The 21,138-nt window shown below is 37.6% G+C and overlaps 1 protein-coding gene across 1 annotated transcript; it reads left to right on the top strand.

Annotated features, from left to right (window-relative positions):
• The first annotated feature begins 12,940 nt into the window (after nt 1-12,940).
• LOC109211704 lies at nt 12,941-17,098 on the top strand. The gene is made up of 7 exons (XM_019375268.1): nt 12,941-13,001; nt 13,096-13,188; nt 14,299-14,553; nt 14,723-14,897; nt 15,109-15,659; nt 15,869-16,405; nt 16,722-17,098. Exons 1-7 carry the CDS (start codon nt 12,941-12,943, stop codon nt 17,096-17,098), a joined length of 2,049 nt encoding a protein of 682 aa, XP_019230813.1.
• Nucleotides 17,099-21,138: the final 4,040 nt, after the last annotated feature.

Here is a 21,138-nt window from a genome sequence, read left to right on the forward strand (position 1 = left end):
ATTAGGAAGTGCGTCTCCTATTGGAATACTCAAACTAGGAAGTGCGTCTCCTAGGATTGGTAGTTCAGATTAGGAAGTGCGTCTCCTATTGGAATAACTCAAACTAGGAAGTGCGTCTCCTAGGATTGGTAGAAAGACTTAAACTAGGAAGTGCATCTCCTAGGATTGGTGGTTCAGATTAGGAAGTGCGTCTCCTATTGGAATACCTCAAACTAGGAAGTGCGTCTCCTACGAGTGAGGTTGAAAGACTTAGATGGAATGTAACGAGAGGTTTGCCCCCTGGACCACTGGGAAAGAATGTAACCAGGGGTTGGCTCCCTGTACCACTAAGAGGGAATATGACAAGGGTTGGAGCCCTGTATCAGTGAGAAGGAATGTAACCATGGGTTGGCACCCTGTATTAAAATGGAACCTCACTAAAGATGGTTGTACCTTATGTCGGAAAATGCAGCTAGGGATTGGTGTACCCTATACTAGACATGCGGCTAGGGAGTGGTGTGCCCTATTTCAAAGTGGAACCTCAACTAAGGATTGATGTACCTTATGCTGTAAAATGCGGTGGTTGATTATGTGATTATAGGCATATCAATAAAGAAAAAGCAGAGAGTTTGAAGAACTTATCTTTGGTGACAATTTGTCCTTTGAGAACTTTAATTCTACACTGCTTTGTTTCCTGCTTCAAACAAAGAAAGATTTGTGAGTTTAACAATGGTGGTCAGTTTGTGGCCTTGAATGCCTTGAGCAGTTTGAATCTATGGCCACCTCGTTGTTATAGAACTGGTTTATACCTAACAGCTNGGAGTCTGTACACACCCCCAGTGAGCGCCGTCGACGTTAAATGGATCGGGCTACACGCCGTAGCGGTCATGTGCATTGCATTGCATCTTTACATTATACTTGACTGATATATTTTGAGTTGTTTTGCTGTTAGTTCGTAGTTAGGTGTTGGACTGTTAGTTTTAGCTTTACTTTGTGGCATTTCGTGGATTTCTTATTTTCAGACATTTTATATGCTTATTACTCACTAAGTCGGTAGTACTCACCCCTACTCCCTGCACCTTGTGTGCAGATTCAGGTACACCGGAGGCTTAGCTGAGCAGTCTTTGTTTCCCGGAGCTTATCAGAGTTGTTGAGGTAGCTGCTTGACGTTCGCAGGACCTGACTACTCTTCCTATTTCAGTTTTATTTATATATACATTTCCAGACTTGAGTATTTTCGTTCAGATATTGTTATTCAGATTGTTTTAGAGGCTCTAGACTCGTGACCCCAGGTCTTTGGGAGCGTTTTATCAGACTTCGTATTTTTCTTAGTATTATTCTATTATAAATATTGGATTATTATTCTAAAACTATTATAATCTCTTTAGATTGTCGGTTTGAGGTTTACGGTTAATTTGGGAACGATTGTGGTCTGGCTTGCCTAGCAATGTTGTTGGGCGCCATCACGACCGGGTTTGGGGTCGTGACATGTAACCAGGGGTTGGCACCCTGTATTACTAAGAGAGAATATCGCTAGGGATTGGCACCTTATATCGCTGAGAGAATATAACCAATGGATGGCGCCTTGTATCACTAAGAGAGAAGTAACCAGGGGATAGGATACCTTGTATTAAAATGGAACCTCACTAAAGATGGTTGTACCTTATGTCGGAAATTACAGCTAGGGATTGGTGTACCCTATACTAAACATGCGGCTAGAGAGTGGTGTGCCCTATTTCAAAATGGAACCTCAACTAAGGATTGATGTACCTGCAGTGGTTGATTATGTGATAATAGGCATATCTAGTAAGAAAAAGCAGAGAGTTTGAAGAACTCACCTTTGGTGACAATTCGTCCTTTGAGAACTTCAATTCTGCACTGCTTTGTTTCCTGCTTCAAACAAAGAAAGATTTGTGAGTTTAACAATAGTGGTCGATTTGTGGCCTTGAATGCCCTGAGCAGTTTGAATCTGCGGCCACGTCGTTGTTAGAGAACTGGTTTATACCAAACAGCTAGGAGGCTCTGTACCATGTTCTAGAAACTTCGGCTTTCTACTGTCGCCTCCGGCTGTTCCATAACCGGTTGTCTAAGGTGTCGCTGAACCTTGTCTATAAAGCAAGTCTTCACTTTGGCAGTTTTTTCCTTTAAAATCAAACTTGATTATTTTGCACCCGATATTAGTTTATGTTTGGGGTGCTATCAACTTTGCCCATGAAGCAAGTCTTGCTTTGCAACCTTTTCGATGTCTTCAAAACACTTTGTTCAGCTTATCAGAGGAAATCACAGTTGGATTCGTGCCTTTGTTAATGCCGCGTATGCCCCACATCCTTTATTTTGCACTTCTAGGAAATAATGACCAATTTTGTGGCCCTTTCTTTATTGGCTTCTAAACAAATAGACCAGCAAACTTTTGGAACTTCCGTTGGCATGAATCCTCAGATCTCGTTTAGCTTCAACAAGCTTATTGTGCATGTTGCTTCCTGGGTATGTCCTCTTCGATGTGCCAGGATAGAACTCGTTTCGTACAATTGGAAAGCTGGTAACAGATGTTGAAATCATTTCTCGGTTGTTTTAACAAAGACTGACTCAAAAATAAAAATGCAAATGGATAAAATGACGCGATGTAAAAGTGAGAAGGAATAGTATTTAACTGAAAATGCCACTTTACGGGGAGAGAAAGAAAGAAAGAAAGAAAAAGGCTCCTTTGAATATGGTAGCCAACTTTAATGATCATGACATGCATTTTGGACATCTATCCAACCAATCTACCCATTCTTCTTGTTGTTCCTTTTCATCTTTGAAGTTGGCCTCTTTGTGCCAATCAGTTGTATCAAATCACAACTCACCTTCGACCAGTGGTGCCCTGAAAGGTTTTCACCAACCGGCCTCTCTCATTTATTTATCTCTACTTACCATCGCCTTATAATGCCCATCAGGGTTTTCACAAATAAGACTCTCTCATTTCCATTCATTATCTCTTCTTTGTTTTCGCCTTTTTGTGCGAGCAACTTGACATTGTTCTACATTGTGTGACAACTGCTGCTTACTGCGTGTTTACCTTGGCATTCTTAAGACTATTTGGAAGGTCTTTATTTGGAAGGCTTTTGGAGAGGGTTAGAAAGAAAGGGTCACAATAAGGCTCAAAATAGACTCAAGATGATAGGGTTGTATATTTACAACTCTTGGAATCGACTCTTCATAAAAATATAAAAAAAAAATAAAAAATTATGCCCCAGTTTAAGATACTGGGGAATTTTTATTTTTGATTTGGTTAGACTGAACCCTAGTGTAGAGCTGCCTACGTATCCTTTAAAGGAATCAAGTCAAACATAGTTCAAACTAACATGAAAGATTTCTTTGTTGTTTTTTTATTCATTTTTCATTTTTTATTTTTCTTTTCTCTTTCCTTTTCTTCTCTTTTGATTTTCTTTTTATAATTAGATTGTCCTAGCTCCTATCTTTCTGGTGGCATGGATCTTTAAATTTTTTTTTGACTCTATACTTGATTCCAAAAGACGGTGGGTCAAAGAAAAATAAAACAGACTCAAAGGGTTAACGAAGGGTATAAAGTGTTTGGATAGCAGAAAAAAGGGCCTCCCAGCCTCAAGAATGCCAAACATTCTATCTCTTCTCAAGTTCAGCATTGATGGACATGACTCTCTTCTTGGTTTTGTCAGTTGTATAGTTTCGTAATCAATATCTTGTTCGCAACAAATGACTTTTGACAATTTGGAGTCACCTATTCTTGGTCCTTATCCTGATGTAGAAGGGTGCACTTCAGTACAAGCTAATCATTTTAAATTCCCTAGGATGCACCTTCTTTGGGATTTGGGTCATCTTCCCTGATATGATCAAATTATGTATGCCATGGCATAAACCTTTTTGCTGATTAGTCCAACCAAACTTCAAAACTTTCAATTATCCTTAAACCAGTATTCATGACTGTTTTGGTTCCATGTGATCTTGACACAGGCTTATCATCAAAGTTTTTCAACCTCTTACTTGTCCTCCACGTGTTTTTTCCTCGATTCAATTCAAGATTGGACAAGCTTTCTAAAATCTAGCCAAAAACTCCGCACGCATGTCATGTCACTAAAATTGGCGTGAAAAGAATTATATATGCAAGAAGAACTAAACACAATGGATTAAAATGACCCAAAGAAAAAAGTTGTATTTCGTTGATTAAAGGATAGAGAGGCTTGATGACAGGACAAACAAACAACATCTGGATCACAACCTCGAAATAATTCGGATGATAGAAATTATGACAAAGTAAGTTACTAAGACTCCTTCCCGGCAAGGAAGGGAGTGACTTTCCAATTATCAAGCTCAACATCTTAGCTACGAATTTGCACATCAGCATCAAACAAGATCGTCAACAATTTTGATTGCCTTGCATTCAGTGGACAGGTTCTTGACATTTTCCACCAAACCGTCTCCATATTCTTTCTCATTGTAAATCATCCGAACAATGCGTGCTTGGTCATGACGTTTAGGGTGCCATTATCTTGGACCACAATCATTCCTTCTTGAATCATCTTTTCTATTTCCTTTTTCAAAGCCCGACAACCCTCAATGCTATGTCCCTGGACATTAGAATGGTACATGCACCGTACAGCAGGGTCAAAACCTTTTACATATGGATCAGGAACATACCCTTGAAGTGGCTCAATCATGCCACAACGTTTCAACCTATCAAACAAACTTGTGTAGGATTCCACGATTGGCGTGAAATTATCCCTCTGCTTATGTTCCCCTTCATACTCTTGCTTTGGACGAGCGTTGTAGAGTGATTGAGAGTTCTGATGTCGCGGATGAAGGTATGTTAGAGTTTGGGCCTGCATATGTTGGCAATTGGATGGATTGGCAAAAGACTGAGTTGCATATTGTAGAGCAATTGAGTATCGTGGATCCGGGGGTTGAGATGCTCCTTTTTGGCCTCTTTTTGCCCATGATGCCTCATGGCCTCCTCATCTTTCTTCTTTTGGTTAACACAGTTATTCGGCCTATTCTGGATTTCTTTGGTGATTGCTTTGAGAGCCACTTGACTTATAATTCGGCCAGTATTGAGGCCGTTCTCGACCATTTCTCCTATCTCGATTGCATCAGAAAAAGGTCTGCCCATTGCAGCCATCATATTTTGAAAATAATCAGGATCTTGAGCCTGGAGGAAGACAGTGATTAACTCATGGTCATCCATGGGTGGTTTAACTCTGGATGCTTGCTCTCTCCACCTAACGGCATACTCCTTGAAACTTTCAGTCGGCTTTTTCTTCATATTGGACAGGGAATTGCGATCTGGCGCAATATCCATGTTGTACTAAAATTGTTTGATGAAAGTTTGGGCCATGTCATCCCAAACATGCCAGTGAGAGATATCTTGGTTAATGAACCATTCATAGGCTACCCCTACCAGGCTCTCCCCAAAATAAGCCATCAGCAACTCTTCTTTTCCTCCTGTACCCCTCAGCTGGTTGCAGTACCTTTTCAAGTGGCCGATAGGGTCGCCGTGTCCATCATATTTCTGAAATTTTGGTGTCTTGAACCCTGGGGGTATATGGATGTGAGGAAACATGCACAGATCACTGAATGAGACACTTTTGTGACCACCTAGTCCTTGTATGTTCTTTATGTTCTGCTCAAGACTTTTCATTTTCCTGACCATCTCATTTGACTCTCCTGTCTTTACAGCCTTTTCATTTTCTGCAGGTAACTCATACTGTGGGGTCTGATTGTGTAGAGTCGAACCCTTAAAAGCCATATTTGGAGAGTAGTATTGGCCATCGTAAGCATGACATAGTAGCTCGATATTTGGCCTTGTCCCAGGATTTGGTGGGGGGATTGTATACATAGGCGGACCAAACACGACGAGAGGTGTGTTCCTAACTGGTGCGGCAGGAGGTTGTGCATTAGAGATACTAGGGACGGTATGGAAGATGTAGTTTAGCACATACCCTGGTGGTAGAATGTGATCGCTCGTTGCATGGAGCGGTGGTTGAGTAGCCTGGGGTACGGTGGAAGTTCCCTCCGAGGGACCCTGGGGTGGAGGTTGACCGAAAACCCAAGCTTGATATACATCTGACAGTTGCTGTCTCAACTTTCTTATTTCCTCAAACTCTTGCTCAACTGACTGGCCCTGGGGATTTTCACTGACCAACTCCATTTCATCACTGTTATCCATTACCACCGTTCCCTTAGATCTTGTGAAGTAATGATGTGTTGCCAGTTTTACCACAAACCAACCACCTTAAGCTTACTATATAAGAGGCAACAAACGTGTTAGGGTTAAGCATTTTATAAATACGAATCACACGTAACTATGCTATGTTCCTAACATTATCACGTCTCTAACATGCTTTTGGAAGGCTTTATGTTCCATTCCGGCTTATAAGGTTGCTGCTTATTGACACTCTTATTTATTCCTCTCTTTTTTGCTTTACACCTCGCCTTATTTTAGAGCTATTGAAATATATTTCGATCAAACCTTTTGGGGGTTGCCTACGTATCATGTCGCCGCATGAATCAGATCATTACGTAGTTCAAGGACATGACCCTTTTTTTTAAAATTAACAAAACAAAGTTTTCCTTTATTTTTATTTTTTATGTACAAAAAACAATATTTTTTTTTGGTTCATTTTCGAATTTTCCTAAAACAAAATCTTTTTCATTGATTTTTGATTTTTTTTTGGTACAAGACAAAGGAAAATTACATAAAGATACAACCCAAAAGACGAATATTTAAACAAGACCAGACTTGACTCAAACAAGACGAATATTTAAGCAAGTCTCAAAACACTAAAAGACTCTTACAAACTTGATGACTACAAGTGAACAATCAAAGTGGACGGCCAACTAAAAGAAGACTCTAATCTCCGAATGAGAATCCACCGGCATCATTGTAGTTAAGGTGCTTATTCCTACGGCTGACCTCCCATATCATGGTATATGCGCCTTAAGTCTATGGCAATGTGGCGTGCGAAGTTGGGCGCTACCGTAGCAAATTGCTCTCAGGTCAATCCCTGACAAGTCACACACCCTCAAGCGGTATAAGTAGCCACCTCATAGACCATCCTTCTAACATGCTCCTGGCTCCGACTTAAAAACTGGATGTGTCGCTCATGGTTATTGGCTATGTCTGATATATCCGCCTCGCGTTGTGATGCCAGATTCAGCTGGTTCTGGACCCTTGCTAGCCATTCTCTAGCTGGTTCTTACTTGATTCTGCAGCCCTGGCCCGAGCCCTTAGATCATGGATGATAAGGTTTTAATGCATTTCGTCGTGCTTTGGAATGGCCGCTTGTTGCTGAGTAGCGGCTTCTATTCTCGCTTGTCGAAGCTGTGCTTGAAGCGCTTGAACCTCATGTATTAATTTGGTTTTCTCCTCTTTAAACTCAGTATACTGCAAATCCCTATTCACATTGACGATACTTATATCCCTACGTAGTTCGCGGATGATGGATTCATAGTCTCTTGCTATTTCCTCCTTGGCCTGGCCCACTCTTGTTCTAATTTCAGTCTCTCATTCTGTCGTGCTCTTCAGAATTGTCTCTTGCCTAGATCCAAAAGCATCTTGGTCATAGAACCACTCAAAATATGCGGGGTCTAACTCTCCTTGATCTTGATCTTCTATCATAGTGTGAAATTCAAGCACCTTAATTTCATCCCAAACCTGCTTAGCATAGGCCTCACGAACAGGATCCTCCGATGTTACCTCCCACATGAATCTTTGCATGTGCTCCACTGTGGGCACGACTTGTTTTTGACCTAATTGGCGTAGGGCTCTCATAGGCACATACGGCTAGAAACCCCGAAGACCCATCAAAATCAAAAACGAATGGTGGTAAGACCTGTATATGACCTCTTTTGGTGAGAATGAGTGGTATTTTCGTGTGATTCCAGTAGCAGTTAACTTTTGAAGATACCCTCTCCATGCTTCGACGCCCTTGGGGAAGTTACTATCTTCGGTCAAAACTTTAGACCTATCTTCAAGCTCATTGTTGCACCAATAGACGCTAAAATTTACCCGTACGGGGTGAAGGAGAAGGTGCTCTAAAAACCATATCTGGAGTATGATGTTACAGCCCTAAAAGAAATCTTTCCCTTCCTGACATTTGGTTAGGGCACGATAAATATCTGACAATACCATAGGAATGATAGTGACATCCTTTCCACGCAATAAAGCGGTAACTATGCCAGATAATCTAATATCAATATATTTGTCATGCCTCGGGAAAACCATCGTCCCTAGAAATGCCACTAGGAAAGCTCTCCGCCCATGGCTTTGCCAAGCTTTGTATCGAATTTTATTATCAGGCTCTTTCCCGTGCTTTGAAAATCCACCCGGACACCCATACCTGTCGTACAAGAAGTCTAGTCGAATGTGCCCTCGTTCCACACTTGCTATTTTATTTTGGCTGATCGCCATCTACTCAAGGAACTTACTGCCAGTGACATCCCTCGGGGCCAAGGGTCTCTTCTTCCGAAGCTCATCGCCTAACTTTGTGTATCCAGCTAACTCCTCTAAAGTGGGAGTCATTTCGAAACCATTAAAACGGAATACGTTGTTATTAGGATCCCAGAAATGCACCAACGCCTCGATTAAGTCCCCCCTTGGGTTGATCTCCATAATATTCACAAAGTTACCCAGATGGTCCTTTATCTTTTCCTGCTCACAAATGCCCATATTTTTCCACCATTGCCTCAGCAACCGGGGTTTTTTATGCACAAGCCAAATCTGCAAGGGCTCATCATCTTTTGGATTTTTATCGGGTCTTCCACTTACTGAATTCATATCTTACCTGGATAAATAAAAATGTGAGGTCAAGTCCTAATATAAACTCGAAGAAATGACACCAGGCAGACTTTTGGATAAGACAATGAACGAACTTCTTAGTGGAGAATTCCTCGTATTGAAAGATCAGTCAACTAAGACCCAACTGATCAGACTTGATTGATATGCCAAATTTGGACGAGAAGGACCAGACTCCAGGATGACTAACCACGTGTCTCACCGAGGAAACAAGACATGATAAAAACTGGCCGACCGAGGACAAAACGATAAAAGGTGACAAGAGGGACAAGATGGTTATTCTTATGAAAACAGTTCTTCAGTACTTCGAAGGAAAGTACTATGGCTGTCTCGGTAAAAACATCCGTACACATGGATAAACGGTTAAAAGCAGACAAAAAATTCATTCTTTTACGAAAACAGCCATTATGGTACTTCCAAAAAAAAGTTTTAAGGTTGACTCGGCTAAGATGGCCGGAAATAAAGGAAACACGGCAAAAATGTGAAAATAAGTAAACAAAATGAATATTTTGCGAAAATAGCTCCTCGACGCTTCCAAGGAAGGCTGTCTTGGCAAAACAGCCGGAATACGAGGGCAAAACAGTAAAAGGTGAACAAAAATAGCAATTTTTTGTTATTATTATTTTTTCGAAAATTTTATGCACGTGCGTAATTTTTATGCCCTTTTTTTTTAAAATATGGGCTAAACCCGATGGAGGTTGCCTACGTATCTCACTAGGTAGTGAGAATAAATCCCGCGTAGTTCGATGAAATCGACTATTTATTTTCTGATTTTTATCAAAATTAATCTTTACACCTCACTTCACACTACTTCAAAAATTTTAGTAAAAAAGGATTATTTATACTAAACTAGGAGAATGTTTTTTTTCTTTGTTTTTATTTGTTTTAATTCCGCTTAACTAATTTTTTAAAGCCAGTCAACAATGCAAGCAAGCCTTCCAAATGATGTAGCAAATAGCACATAATTGAGCATGATGGTCTCAAAGAGGATACCTGTCCTATACGGACCCGGCCCCTATGCCGAGTTTCGCTAAGTCAAATGCACGTGATGCACATAAAGCGAACCTACTAGGGATATCCGGCATGAGGTTTGCTCTTCTAGGATTAAAACCTTTGTTGAGATAGTATCTAGACAGGCTTACTCGAGCGGACAACTCGAGCCGAGGAGGGTCAGTGTACCCGTAGCATTGCTTTCTGGCTTAACTGGTGGTATTCCGCGCCTAAAATACGTGTGACTAAAATCCTTCACCAGGTGACAAGCACCTCTGCTATCTCAAAGAAAGCGCGCTATATCAAGCAAATGCCCAATTTTAATTTCAAGAAGACTCTGAGGGGGTGCGCGGGAAAACAGTTTATATGTAAAGTTCAACAATATCAAAACGGTAAAAATTGAACATGTAGCACATTGCACAAATAAATCACAATATATACAAAATTAATAAAGCCAAAAAAAGTCAACATGTACAAGCTCGAATTCTGGTTGACCCCAGCAGAGTCGCCAGAGCTGTCACACCCTTTTTCTACCCCCCGAAAGATATGTGTATGGATTTATGGTTTAAAGAATTTTTCCAATTAAAGTGACAAAAACTTGAGTAGGGATTATTTTATTTACAGAGTCACCACTTCGAATTGATTTTTTCGGTGTTCCAAGTCACCTTTTATCTGAATCCCTAGTCAAAGGAAGATTTGACTCTTTTATTATTGGTCTGCGAAAACAAAGTCCGGGTAAGGAATTCTGTTGACCGGGGAGAAGGTGTAAGGCATTCCCCGAGTCCCATGGTTCTAGCACGGTCGCTTTATTGACTTAAAATTTGGCTTAAATTAATTTTGGACAAACTGTGATTTATATGATTTTCATGTTTTACCTATCCGCTTTTATTTCTTAATTATTAGAATCATTAAAGAAAATTTTGAATAATAAGATGTAATAACCACACTACGCAAGCGAATGCGTGATCGAGACGAAATTTGTCGATTTAGTCATAACAGCGCTACGTAAGCGAATTCGCAGTCGTGACAAAGAATTATTAACACGTTATTACTTTTAGATAATTTACTACATTTGAGAAAGAAGAAAGAAAAATTAATGTTTGGAGTTTATTCAATGTCAACTACTGCGCAACGCAAGCGAATCCACGATTATAAGCAAGGGATTAATTAAATTAAAAATTAATTAAATTTCGGGTAAGGTATGAGATTATTGAATTAATTTAAATGGATTTTCAAATAAAAATCTATAACTTTCTTTTAAAGAGTTAGGCTCCCACATTAAATATTGACTTTAGGACACATATGCTTGAGTTGCCCCTGATGTTAACTTTTGAATTAATTAAAGCTAATACGATCACCTCTTTCAAAGAGCACATGTAGCATAGAGAGATGATGAACTGCAGAAATTAAATCATATATGAGATTGTATGACCACATCTTAAGTGAACCTCTACATATGCACCAAAATTGCAAAGTTGTCTATGATATTTAACTAAAAAAAACCTGTTTGGCCAACTTTTAAAATTTGGTTATTTTTAAGAGTACCCTTTTTTAAGATGGAGTTGATATTCTTGCGCTAAATATCCTCAAATCTTTTAATTTCCTCCGCCACTTTCAATTTAAATTACATTTCTTAATCCTTATGCTTGTAGTGAATCAAACTTTAAGCTTTTCAAACCTCAATCTTGCCAACATTAGTAAATCTATTTTTTTTTTAATACTACTATTACTTTATACATGGCTCCAATTGATTTTCTAACTTCAAATCCTTAAACCTCAAAAGAAAGATCTTTAAGCTATGTACTGAATCTAAAATACAACAACAGAAACTTTATCATATGAAGTTTAGCACAAAACAAAAGGACTTGACAATATTAGTAATTCAATTTTCAACATTAGAACATTTATTTCAACACTAGAACACTCTTACCTCACTAATTCTAAAGCTATGCACCATGATCTAAGTAGTCCAAACTAACACCAAAATATGGATATTCAAATCTGCCAACTACAAAATAAACTAACTATAAACAATAAAATGATCATAATATAGAACTTTTAGCACTCAAATATTCAGCAGATTCCTTGGAGACAATTGCTCGAAATAAACTAAACCAGGTTGATCTTTCATTATCTTCTACTATAGAAAAGAACCTGCATTACAAGTGTTTGGAAAGTTACCTGAAACGCGAAAATACAGCAATAAAGGTAGCAAAAAATCAGCAACAGGGACAGTACAACAGCAACTCAGTGTTAAGATAACCCGGAATACTCAATAAGGATGCTTGAAACTAGTAGCTAAATAACTTCATGAATTTCCCAAGAGATCCTTCTATTTTTCTCAAGGCTTTTGTACTCTCAGAAACACTCACTAAGATCAAAATTTTCAGCTTACTAAAGGGTTCTTCAGCTGCTGATTTTTACTCTCAAAGTTGTATTTTTAGGGTGTAAAAACTATCCAACAAATGTGTTATCCCAGTCCCCTTAAAAATGAGGAAAGGGCAGCCCTTAAATAGGCAAAGAAAACCACTTTTTGGGTAGATTTTGGTTCACCAAAAATCTGCCCAAAAAGGGACTGACTTTGTGTGCTAAACACTGTTCAAAGGCTGTCCAAAAGTGAAAGGACAGCCTGAAAATCTGCTATAGCAGAAGCAAGGAGAAAAAACATCATTTCAGCCACCCTAGATGTTAAAGTGAACAACTTTGTACCTTAAAACATGATCAACTCACCTAACCTTCAGATTTTATCAACAACAATACCAAACTAACTTGCTCAAACCAAATAAAAATGAGTAAATAGAAACAACTATCTAATCGAACCATTAACCAACAAAGAGAAACATAACTTAAAGACTAAGCAAAGACATGTGTTGACTTAGTGAAGACCTTAATAGAACTCAATAGTTAAACTAAAGCGAAAATTTAGAAAAATATAATTCAAACTTAACTATACAAAGTAAAACTAAAACATGTTAACAGTGAGACAAACTAAATAGAACCGATTAAGTTAAACAACGACGAAATTAAAAATTAGATTAATCATTGAACTAAATGGAAACTAAAAGAATTTAAAATAAAACAAAAACACTAAAAACAAACGCGAACAAAAATAGAAAATTAGGGGCGGGGAGAAAGGGAATCGATTTTACCTAATTTCGACCAATGGGGTGGTGGTGGTGCGGTGGCAGTGGTGCCAGTTCGGGAAGTGTTCGATCCCAAGCAAGTTCTTATTGTTGATAAACACTGAAACATTTAAACTCAGGTGAACCGGAGTTCGATTTCAATGTAATCAACAATAAAAACTTGCTCTAGATCAGAATATAGAGGAAGGCAGAGATATTCGCCATTTTTGGTGACTGCCGGCGACCCGCCGGAATCCAGTCGCCGGAATTTGGGTCGAGGCCAAGTCTGTTGGTAGCCCACACCAAGCTCCATTCATCCATATAGGTATTAGGTAGAGGAGATGGCTTAATCTTCACGATTTTAAGGAAAAAGTGGATTGTGGGTTTTCTTAGATCTAAAAATCGTGGAATTTGAGTGGGTTTTGAGGGATTTGATTTGGAGATTTGGAAAGACGAGGTTGAGGGGAGTAGGGAGTGAATTTTTTGTGGTGTATGGACGACATCCGCCGCCGGCGGTGATTTTCGGTCGGCGGAGCTACCGTGCAGGGAGGCGGAGAGACAGAGAGATGAGAGAGTGATGAGAGAGGAAGAAGAAAAGAAAATAGGAAAAAAAATGGGGGCATTTTTCGGCCCTTTTAGGCTTTATATACCTGGGGTGGGGGATAAATAATGACCATTGGATCATGAGGGAATGGATGGGTGAGATTGAGTCTTTGTCACTTAAACCAAAACGACGTAGTTTCAAGACAAAGCTACGTCGTTTTGAGCTCTTTCTTGGCCAACCACCTAATGGACCGGGTATGGCCGAATTGGGTTCAAATTTTGGGCCAATTTTGGCACAACTTTAATTAAAATATACTAGCCCAATCCCTTTTCCCTCTAATGAATTAATTAAGGGATTTTTTCCTATCTATACCATATATGAAACCTTATTACCAAAAATGTTCATAATTTGTTAATTACCCGCCCAGTCCACACTTTTACTACAATTTATATACCAATCCATAATTAGGCAGATTCTGCCATTTAAAACGCGCTAAAAAGAAGGCACGAAATCTGTGTTTGATTCTTTCCACATTAAATTCGAATTTTGAAACGTAAAGAGATCTCATTGCTGCGTAATTCTCTCATTCACTACAATTCTAAAACAACGCAAGCTTCAGGAGCTCCAATACTCAATTTGCTTTTACAAATTCTACAATGCAATACAAATTGTAGAATTCAAAATTGTTCTTCATCGACCTCAGTACTCAAATTGTCGAACCTATATCTGTTCTTCATCTCTTTTCTCTCAACTACGCTAAATCATGTCAAAAATCCCAATAATGCTAAAATTGAATGAAAATTGGGATAACTATGGCAGATTTAGAGATTTTGAAGTTGATGCCATTGTGGTAGATGAGAATGCAAGCAACGGAATTCTGATTTCTACAATTGCAGAACAACTATCAATTGATACATCGGATAAAATTGTAGAAATCAAATACATTGTGAACGACAATTGTCCTCCAATGGAGATTAGGAATGATATGGGAGTTCGTGTGTATATGGAGACCAAAAAGGAGAATAAGAACTTAGGTTCGTATCCTTTATGTATAAGCGTAAGAGATTTCAATATGGAATTGGCAATCACCAACGATAGCACAAGTGCAGGTATGTTTAATTCGACATTGCAGAGAGTTATTGTGTTAGTGTGTTATCTACACTATTACAATATTTATCTACAAATTAACTACAAAAAACAATGTACTGAAGCTCATAAAGCAACGTCGTTTTCAAAATTATCTACATAGTTACTACATTTATCTCTATGTTGTTGCAGGTTCGTCTGGATCCGTAAAGTTACTTGAAATTCCATCCTCACCAGCTATAGAGGAATATCAAAGTGAAATAATAACTGAATCTACGCAAACATATATTGAAGAAGGACAAGTTTATCAGGACAAGCAAACTGTAGCTGCTGCAATGAAGAACTTTTCTGTGATGCACAAGTTCCAGTTCAGATAAAAGATAAGTCATAGAGTATGGATATTGTGAGAATGAATCATAAAAAGTATGTTTAAGTGAAGATATAGTGGTTTTTATAAATTGTAGTTAATTAGTAGTTAAAATGTAGTTAATTGTAGTTTTGACGAATTTGTGTTAAAACAGTCCTTTTTGTTGCTTCTACATCTATAGCCTGTATTAAATATTGTATTTTTTTTGTAGCTACTGGCTTATATGCGTTGCTGAAAACTGTAAATGGCACTTCAAGGCAACGTCAATTAATGATTCGGCAATGTTCAAGATAAGGAGTTTCAGCCGACAACACACATGCTCCTTAATGGACGAAACATTCATACAGCGCAAACGTACTGCAGCTGTAGTTGGTAGCATGGTCGTTCCAAAGTATTGTGATCCTAAGACTGTTTACACACCAAAGGACATACAAACTGACATGTTATCCGAACATGGACTGAACCTAAGCTACATGCAAGCATGGAGAGCCAAGGAAAAGGCTTTACAGTTTTTGAGAGGGAATCCGTCTGACTCCTATAGCAAATTACCCAAATATTTTTATATTCTTGAAGAGACTTATCCTGGTTCTGTTGTTAAATTGAAGAAGGCAGCAGATGATTGCTTCTTATACGCATTTGTTGCTCTTTGTACATCAATAAGTAGTTGGCAACATTGTAGGCCAGTAGTAGTGCTTGATGGGACATTCTTAAAGTCAGCCTACAGGGGGATTATGCTTACAGCAAGCACCATGGATGCAGCAGGTAAATAATGTAATAATTTTGTAGTTATTTTGTAGGCAGTCTATAAAATGTAGTTAAATTGTAGTTATATTGTAGTTATTTTGTAGTTAACAGAAAAAAATGTAGATAAATTGTCTATATTCTGAATATATATTGTAGTTGTTATTTAATTATATTTTTATATACCTTTTCAGGGCTGCCAATTAATATTTTATGAATTAAAAATGTAGGTACTATATTGCCCTTGGCATATGCTGTGGTTGATTCTGAAAACGACGCGTCTTGGAAGTGGTTCTTTGAGCAATTCAAGGAGGCATATGGTGAAAGACCTTCAATGTGTGTTGTTTCAGATAGGAATGAGAGTATACTGAAGGCAACATCAATTGTCTATCCGGGCATGCCACACTACTCTTGCATGTGGCATATTTGGACAAATATAAGGTCCAAATTCAAGAAGGGACATCTACAATTACATGAATTGTACTTTGCTACAGCACGGTCATACACTCTGGATGAATTTAATGAAAGGATGTTGAAGATTGAAGAGGTAGACCCGCGTGTGAAATCTTACCTATATGATATTGGCTATCATAGATGGTCAAGAGTACATGCAACGGTGAATAGAACTTTTACTATGACATCAAACATTGCCGAGTCGTTGAATGCTGTAACAAAAGAGGCAAGAGAGCTGCCAATATATGATCTATTAGAGTATATGAGGACGCTTCTTGAACGTTGGACGAAAGAGAAGTTATTGAAGGCAAAGGGTACTTTCACATACCTTGGGTACAAATTCAACAAAGAATTGGATGACAACAATACATTATCTCAGAAACTAAGGGTAAGATCTGTTTGTTTGGTGAAAAAAAATTGCTTAATATGCATTGTTTTCAGAATGTAGATAAACTGTAGTCAAATTGTGGGTAATTGTAGATTGTAGATAAGTTGTAATGTATTTGTAGCTGATTTGTAATTAAGTTGTGGATAATCCTTTTTAATGATTGATATATTATTATTTCTGTTTGTTCTCAGATCATATACATACTGTGTTAGATGGTGTGAAGCGGTACATTGTGTGTCTAGAAAACAAGAAATGTAGCTGCGGACAATTCCAACTTGATGAACTTCCATGTGCGCATGCTTTGGCAGCATTAAGGCACAGGAAGGAAACATACGAAAACTATTGCTCTCCGTATTACACAAGGAAGAGCCTTCTGCTTACCTATGAAATGCCAGTAAATCCTCTTCCTGATAAAAGCAAATGGGATGTGCCACAACATATTTTGGATGAGGTAGTAAAGCCACCGGCGGGAGATAAAAGGCAGCCAGGGAGACCTCACAAGGAAAGATATAAAACATTTGATGAAATAAAGTCAAAGAAGTACAAGGTGTCATGTGGAAATTGTGGAGGTGAAGGGCATAACAAAAGAACTTGCAAGAATGCGCCCAAAAAGAAATGAATATCATGTAGTTAGAATAGTTATTTAAAATAAATGTTAGTGAGTTCAAATTATCCGATTTTTTTGTGTAATCGTTCAAGTTTTTGAAGATGATTATGAAGTATAATACAATTTCTTTATTTGCATTTAATATGATTTTATGTATTCTGTCAGGCATCTTAATTTGTCATTTTTTCTAGCTTAGTTAAACTTTAATATTTACTATATACAAAACAACTGATATTAATAAAGAATTCATTCAATTTAAAGTGTTTCCAGATTGTAGTTAAAATGTACTTTAAATGTAGTCTAATTGTAGTCCTGTTAATAATTTGTAGATGATTTGTAGTTAAAATGTAGTTTAAATGTAGTTTAAATGTATTTAAATTGTAGTCTTGTTAATAATTTGTAGATGATTTGTAGATAAATTGTGGATAATTTATTTATATGATTCCTGTATTTATTTCATCTTTTGGCTGTGTACCTTAATTACAAATGACAGTTATATACAGAAATTACCTAGAACTTGAAGGTATTTCAACAAAATTACTTGAAGATTAAAGGCGAATTGTATTCTAGCAAATCAGAGTACTCGCGTTTAATGTAATGAAGATAAAGTGCTGTAAACAACCAAAATGACATATTTCCTACAGTGTATTCACTTCAACTACAAAATGACATCAACTAAACTAGGAACACAATACGCTATTTCTTCTTTCTCTGTACTGTAGTCCTCTCATTTTTAGCAGGAGCACCCTTCCTCCTTAATAGCCTGCCTGTAACCTCACTTTCACTGATTGACCCATCTTCTTGCTTCTTTGTAGCATAGTCCCATAGTAGAGCTCCATAGCGTCTACGGTGTTGATCGATATCAGAAAGATCTTCTTTTGGGATTGCCAAATCTCCAAGGCTAACATACTCCGCAAAAGCCGCCACAAATACACCACAATCGCTGCATAAGATCAAATTCATTATGTAACAATTGATTAAAATAAAATAATTAAACATATAGAAAGTGAGAATAGTTTTTTTACAGTGATCCTTCCTTTTGCTGTGGAATCTCCGCAATCATCCACTGTATGTTGAGGGGGTCTGTAACTGGTTTCTCAATGTATGCATTTGTGGTCTTGAAGTCAATGTCTTTACATTTCCCGTAGAAACCAGTGCAAGACAAATACAGAGGGATAATGATTGAAAACTTATCAACCAATGATTCAACAGTATTATGACGGTTTGAAGAAACCATGGAATCATAAACATAAAGTTGCCTGTCCGCTATGTCGAAAACGAGCAACAACCAATGAAAATTCTCTACAATGTTCACAGGCATGATGACATAGTCAACTACATCCCAGGCAACATTAGCAAGAAGTCTATACCCAAGGATATATTCTGCAACATCATCATCTGATTTAACAACCGAATACTTAAGTTCTGGTGGAGAACTTATGAACTTGTCATAGATTCATTCAATCTTGGTCCTGAACAAGCAATCGGTTGTTGTGAACCTAATGTCGTTGTTGGGGCCATACTTGCCTCTTTTTCTCAAATAATACATAATAACATCATTGTGCTGCAAAATAAAATAAAGTCTACTATAAGCTACATAGTAACCATAATTATCTACATAACAGCTACAACTTAAACTACAATTTGAACTAATCAAATAATCTAACAGATTGCTACACTTTAGCTACTATACAGAGGAACAAATGCAACATAGCAACTAGCATAAGGTCTAAAAAATAACCAAATTCAACCTACAGTTAATATTATAAGTCTATGTAAATTTCTCTACAATGTTACTACAAAGTAACTACAATTATGGTACACAGATATTCCAATTCTGTCCAAAGTACCAAAAAATCCAATTTGTACGTACAATCATCATCAAATATGAGACATAAGGTCCATAAAAAGCACAATTACATAGCTGAAGACAAAACATAGTAACCTATATATCTTGTCTACAATATAACTACAAATACACAACACAGCTGAAGACAAAACTACAATATAACTACAATTACACTACACAGCTGAAGACAAAACACATATTGTGAATGATTCTGTTCTTTATACTTACCGTGTTATTGATGACTTGTCCTGGGTGAGCAAGGGCATAAAACCAGTCCTTCTTATCCACCTTTTCACAACCAAAGTCTAACCAAGGCTTGATTTGGTTATCCTTTTTGGAAAGTATTCTTTCCTCCTGTAATAACAAAAAAATATCAATAAAAAAAATGACAGAATGAATTACATATTTAAAGTTTAAAAATGGTGAAATGAAAGTGTAAAATTAAGCATTCATACCTCTTAGATACTTTGTCACTACGAAGGTATAACCAGTTGGTGGACCTTTCTATCAAATCAGCATCTACATTTTCACCTATAACAGTTGTGAAGGGGTGCTTGAGGTAGAAAAATTTAGGTCCGACAGAGGTGCTGCCTCCAGAACTATACAGAGGTGTGAAAGGTGATCGTGCATGTTTCCCCGGTTGCCTGGTTCTACCCGGATGAATAGGGGTTGCTTCATCTGGTATGGGCTCGACATACATGACCAATTGGGTTAAGTTGTCTGGCAACTCAAAGTCATCCAATGTCAGACCTTTCTTGTCAATGCCTGAACCTTCAGGAACAACTTCATTCACAGTCACACCGTGAATTGGCGACTGTGGAACGTTATCTTCAATATCTGTTACATATAAAATAACATACTTAACAGCATTGTATAATTGTATAAGCAACATTATCTATTCAAAAGTATATTATGATAATATACCTACTTTTTCTACCTCAGCTCCTTCCTGAAATCCTGGTTCTTCCTCAACCATTGCTGGCACACCTCCAGGAGAAACTTCAGCGTCTGAAGATAAATGTAGATGTATGTAGTTATGCACAATATTGTAGATATAAAGTGAATATAATGAGCTTCTGATATTATACCTGCTTGTTGTGCCTCAGCTACTTCTTCAAATTCTGGTTCTTCCTCAACATGTGCTTGGAGATGTTCTGTTGAAACTTCAGCTTGAATGAATAATTTAAAAAATGAGAATTGTAGATATATGTGGGAATTTGTAGTTAAAGTGTGAATTATAAAATTTTTGCATTGTAACCTTATTGTAATGAAAGTATGATAGTATACCTGCTTTATATGCCCCAGCTGCTTCTTGAAAATCAGGATATAAGTCAAAATGTGCTTGAACATGTTCCGGAGAAATTGCAGCTGCAAAACATAGTGAAAAAGGGGTTAATATAATTAGATAATGCTTTCTTGAAGTTTGTACATATGTCTGTAGGAATTCTATAGATACCTGTATTGCTTGTGCTTGCATGCACTTGATCACCAATATTGAACTGAAATTGCTGGTTGTTCTCTCGTTGTTGTTGGTCATTATTTTTGGTTGAACTACCAGCAAACTACAATTTTTGGGTATGTTTGAGTATACTTGTTTCATATGTCATAATTAGTTCTAGTACAAAAATATATGTCAATTCTTACCTTTGACTCGTCCACATCGTACTTCCTGTTTATCACCTTCATAACACTCTTCACAGAAACATCTATGAACTCTCGAAGGCTTGAGAGTTCCTCAAAAACAGCCTTACTAAATTCAGCTAACTTTCCATCAACCTAAAAATTAAATATATAATTAGTTGTTAATCTTATTCAAAGTGCTACAGTTCCACAACAATTTAACAAAGATTTGTGCAATACCAACAGGGCTCAATATAGAATTATACCACAAATTAACTACAATGTATAACATACAATAATTGTTATGGAATGAAGTTAAATTGTAGCAAAAAATGTCAATATATTGTAGTTATTTATATTACCTGCTCAATCCCCTTTTCCAACTTCCTGAGCTTGCTAGTCACAGATTCAGTGTCCTCTTGACAATCTGTATCTTTTGGTTCAAATGTTGGAGAAGCATCAATTGGAACCTGTGATGATTGAGCACCATGTTCATCTTCATACTGAATCTTGTCTGGCAGATTAAGCACTCCAATCTCTTCTCCTAGATTCAGTCATGTTTGTGAACTGAATGATGGAATAA

The sequence above is a fragment of the Nicotiana attenuata genome, unplaced genomic scaffold (assembly GCF_001879085.1).
Source record: "Nicotiana attenuata strain UT unplaced genomic scaffold, NIATTr2, whole genome shotgun sequence".
NCBI classification, from domain to species: Eukaryota; Viridiplantae; Streptophyta; class Magnoliopsida; order Solanales; family Solanaceae; genus Nicotiana; species Nicotiana attenuata.

Bases quoted from the DNA above. Each gene is read 5' to 3' on its own strand.
- LOC109211704 (XM_019375268.1), top strand. From the start codon at position 12,941: ATGGGGTGGTGGTGGTGCGGTGGCAGTGGTGCCAGTTCGGGAAGTGTT. The intron at 13,189-14,298 runs GTTGGTAGCCCA...CCATTGTGGTAG, and splicing joins TTTGGGTCGAGGCCAAGTCT to ATGAGAATGCAAGCAACGGA. The intron at 15,660-15,868 runs GTAAATAATGTA...TTAAAAATGTAG, and splicing joins AAGCACCATGGATGCAGCAG to GTACTATATTGCCCTTGGCA.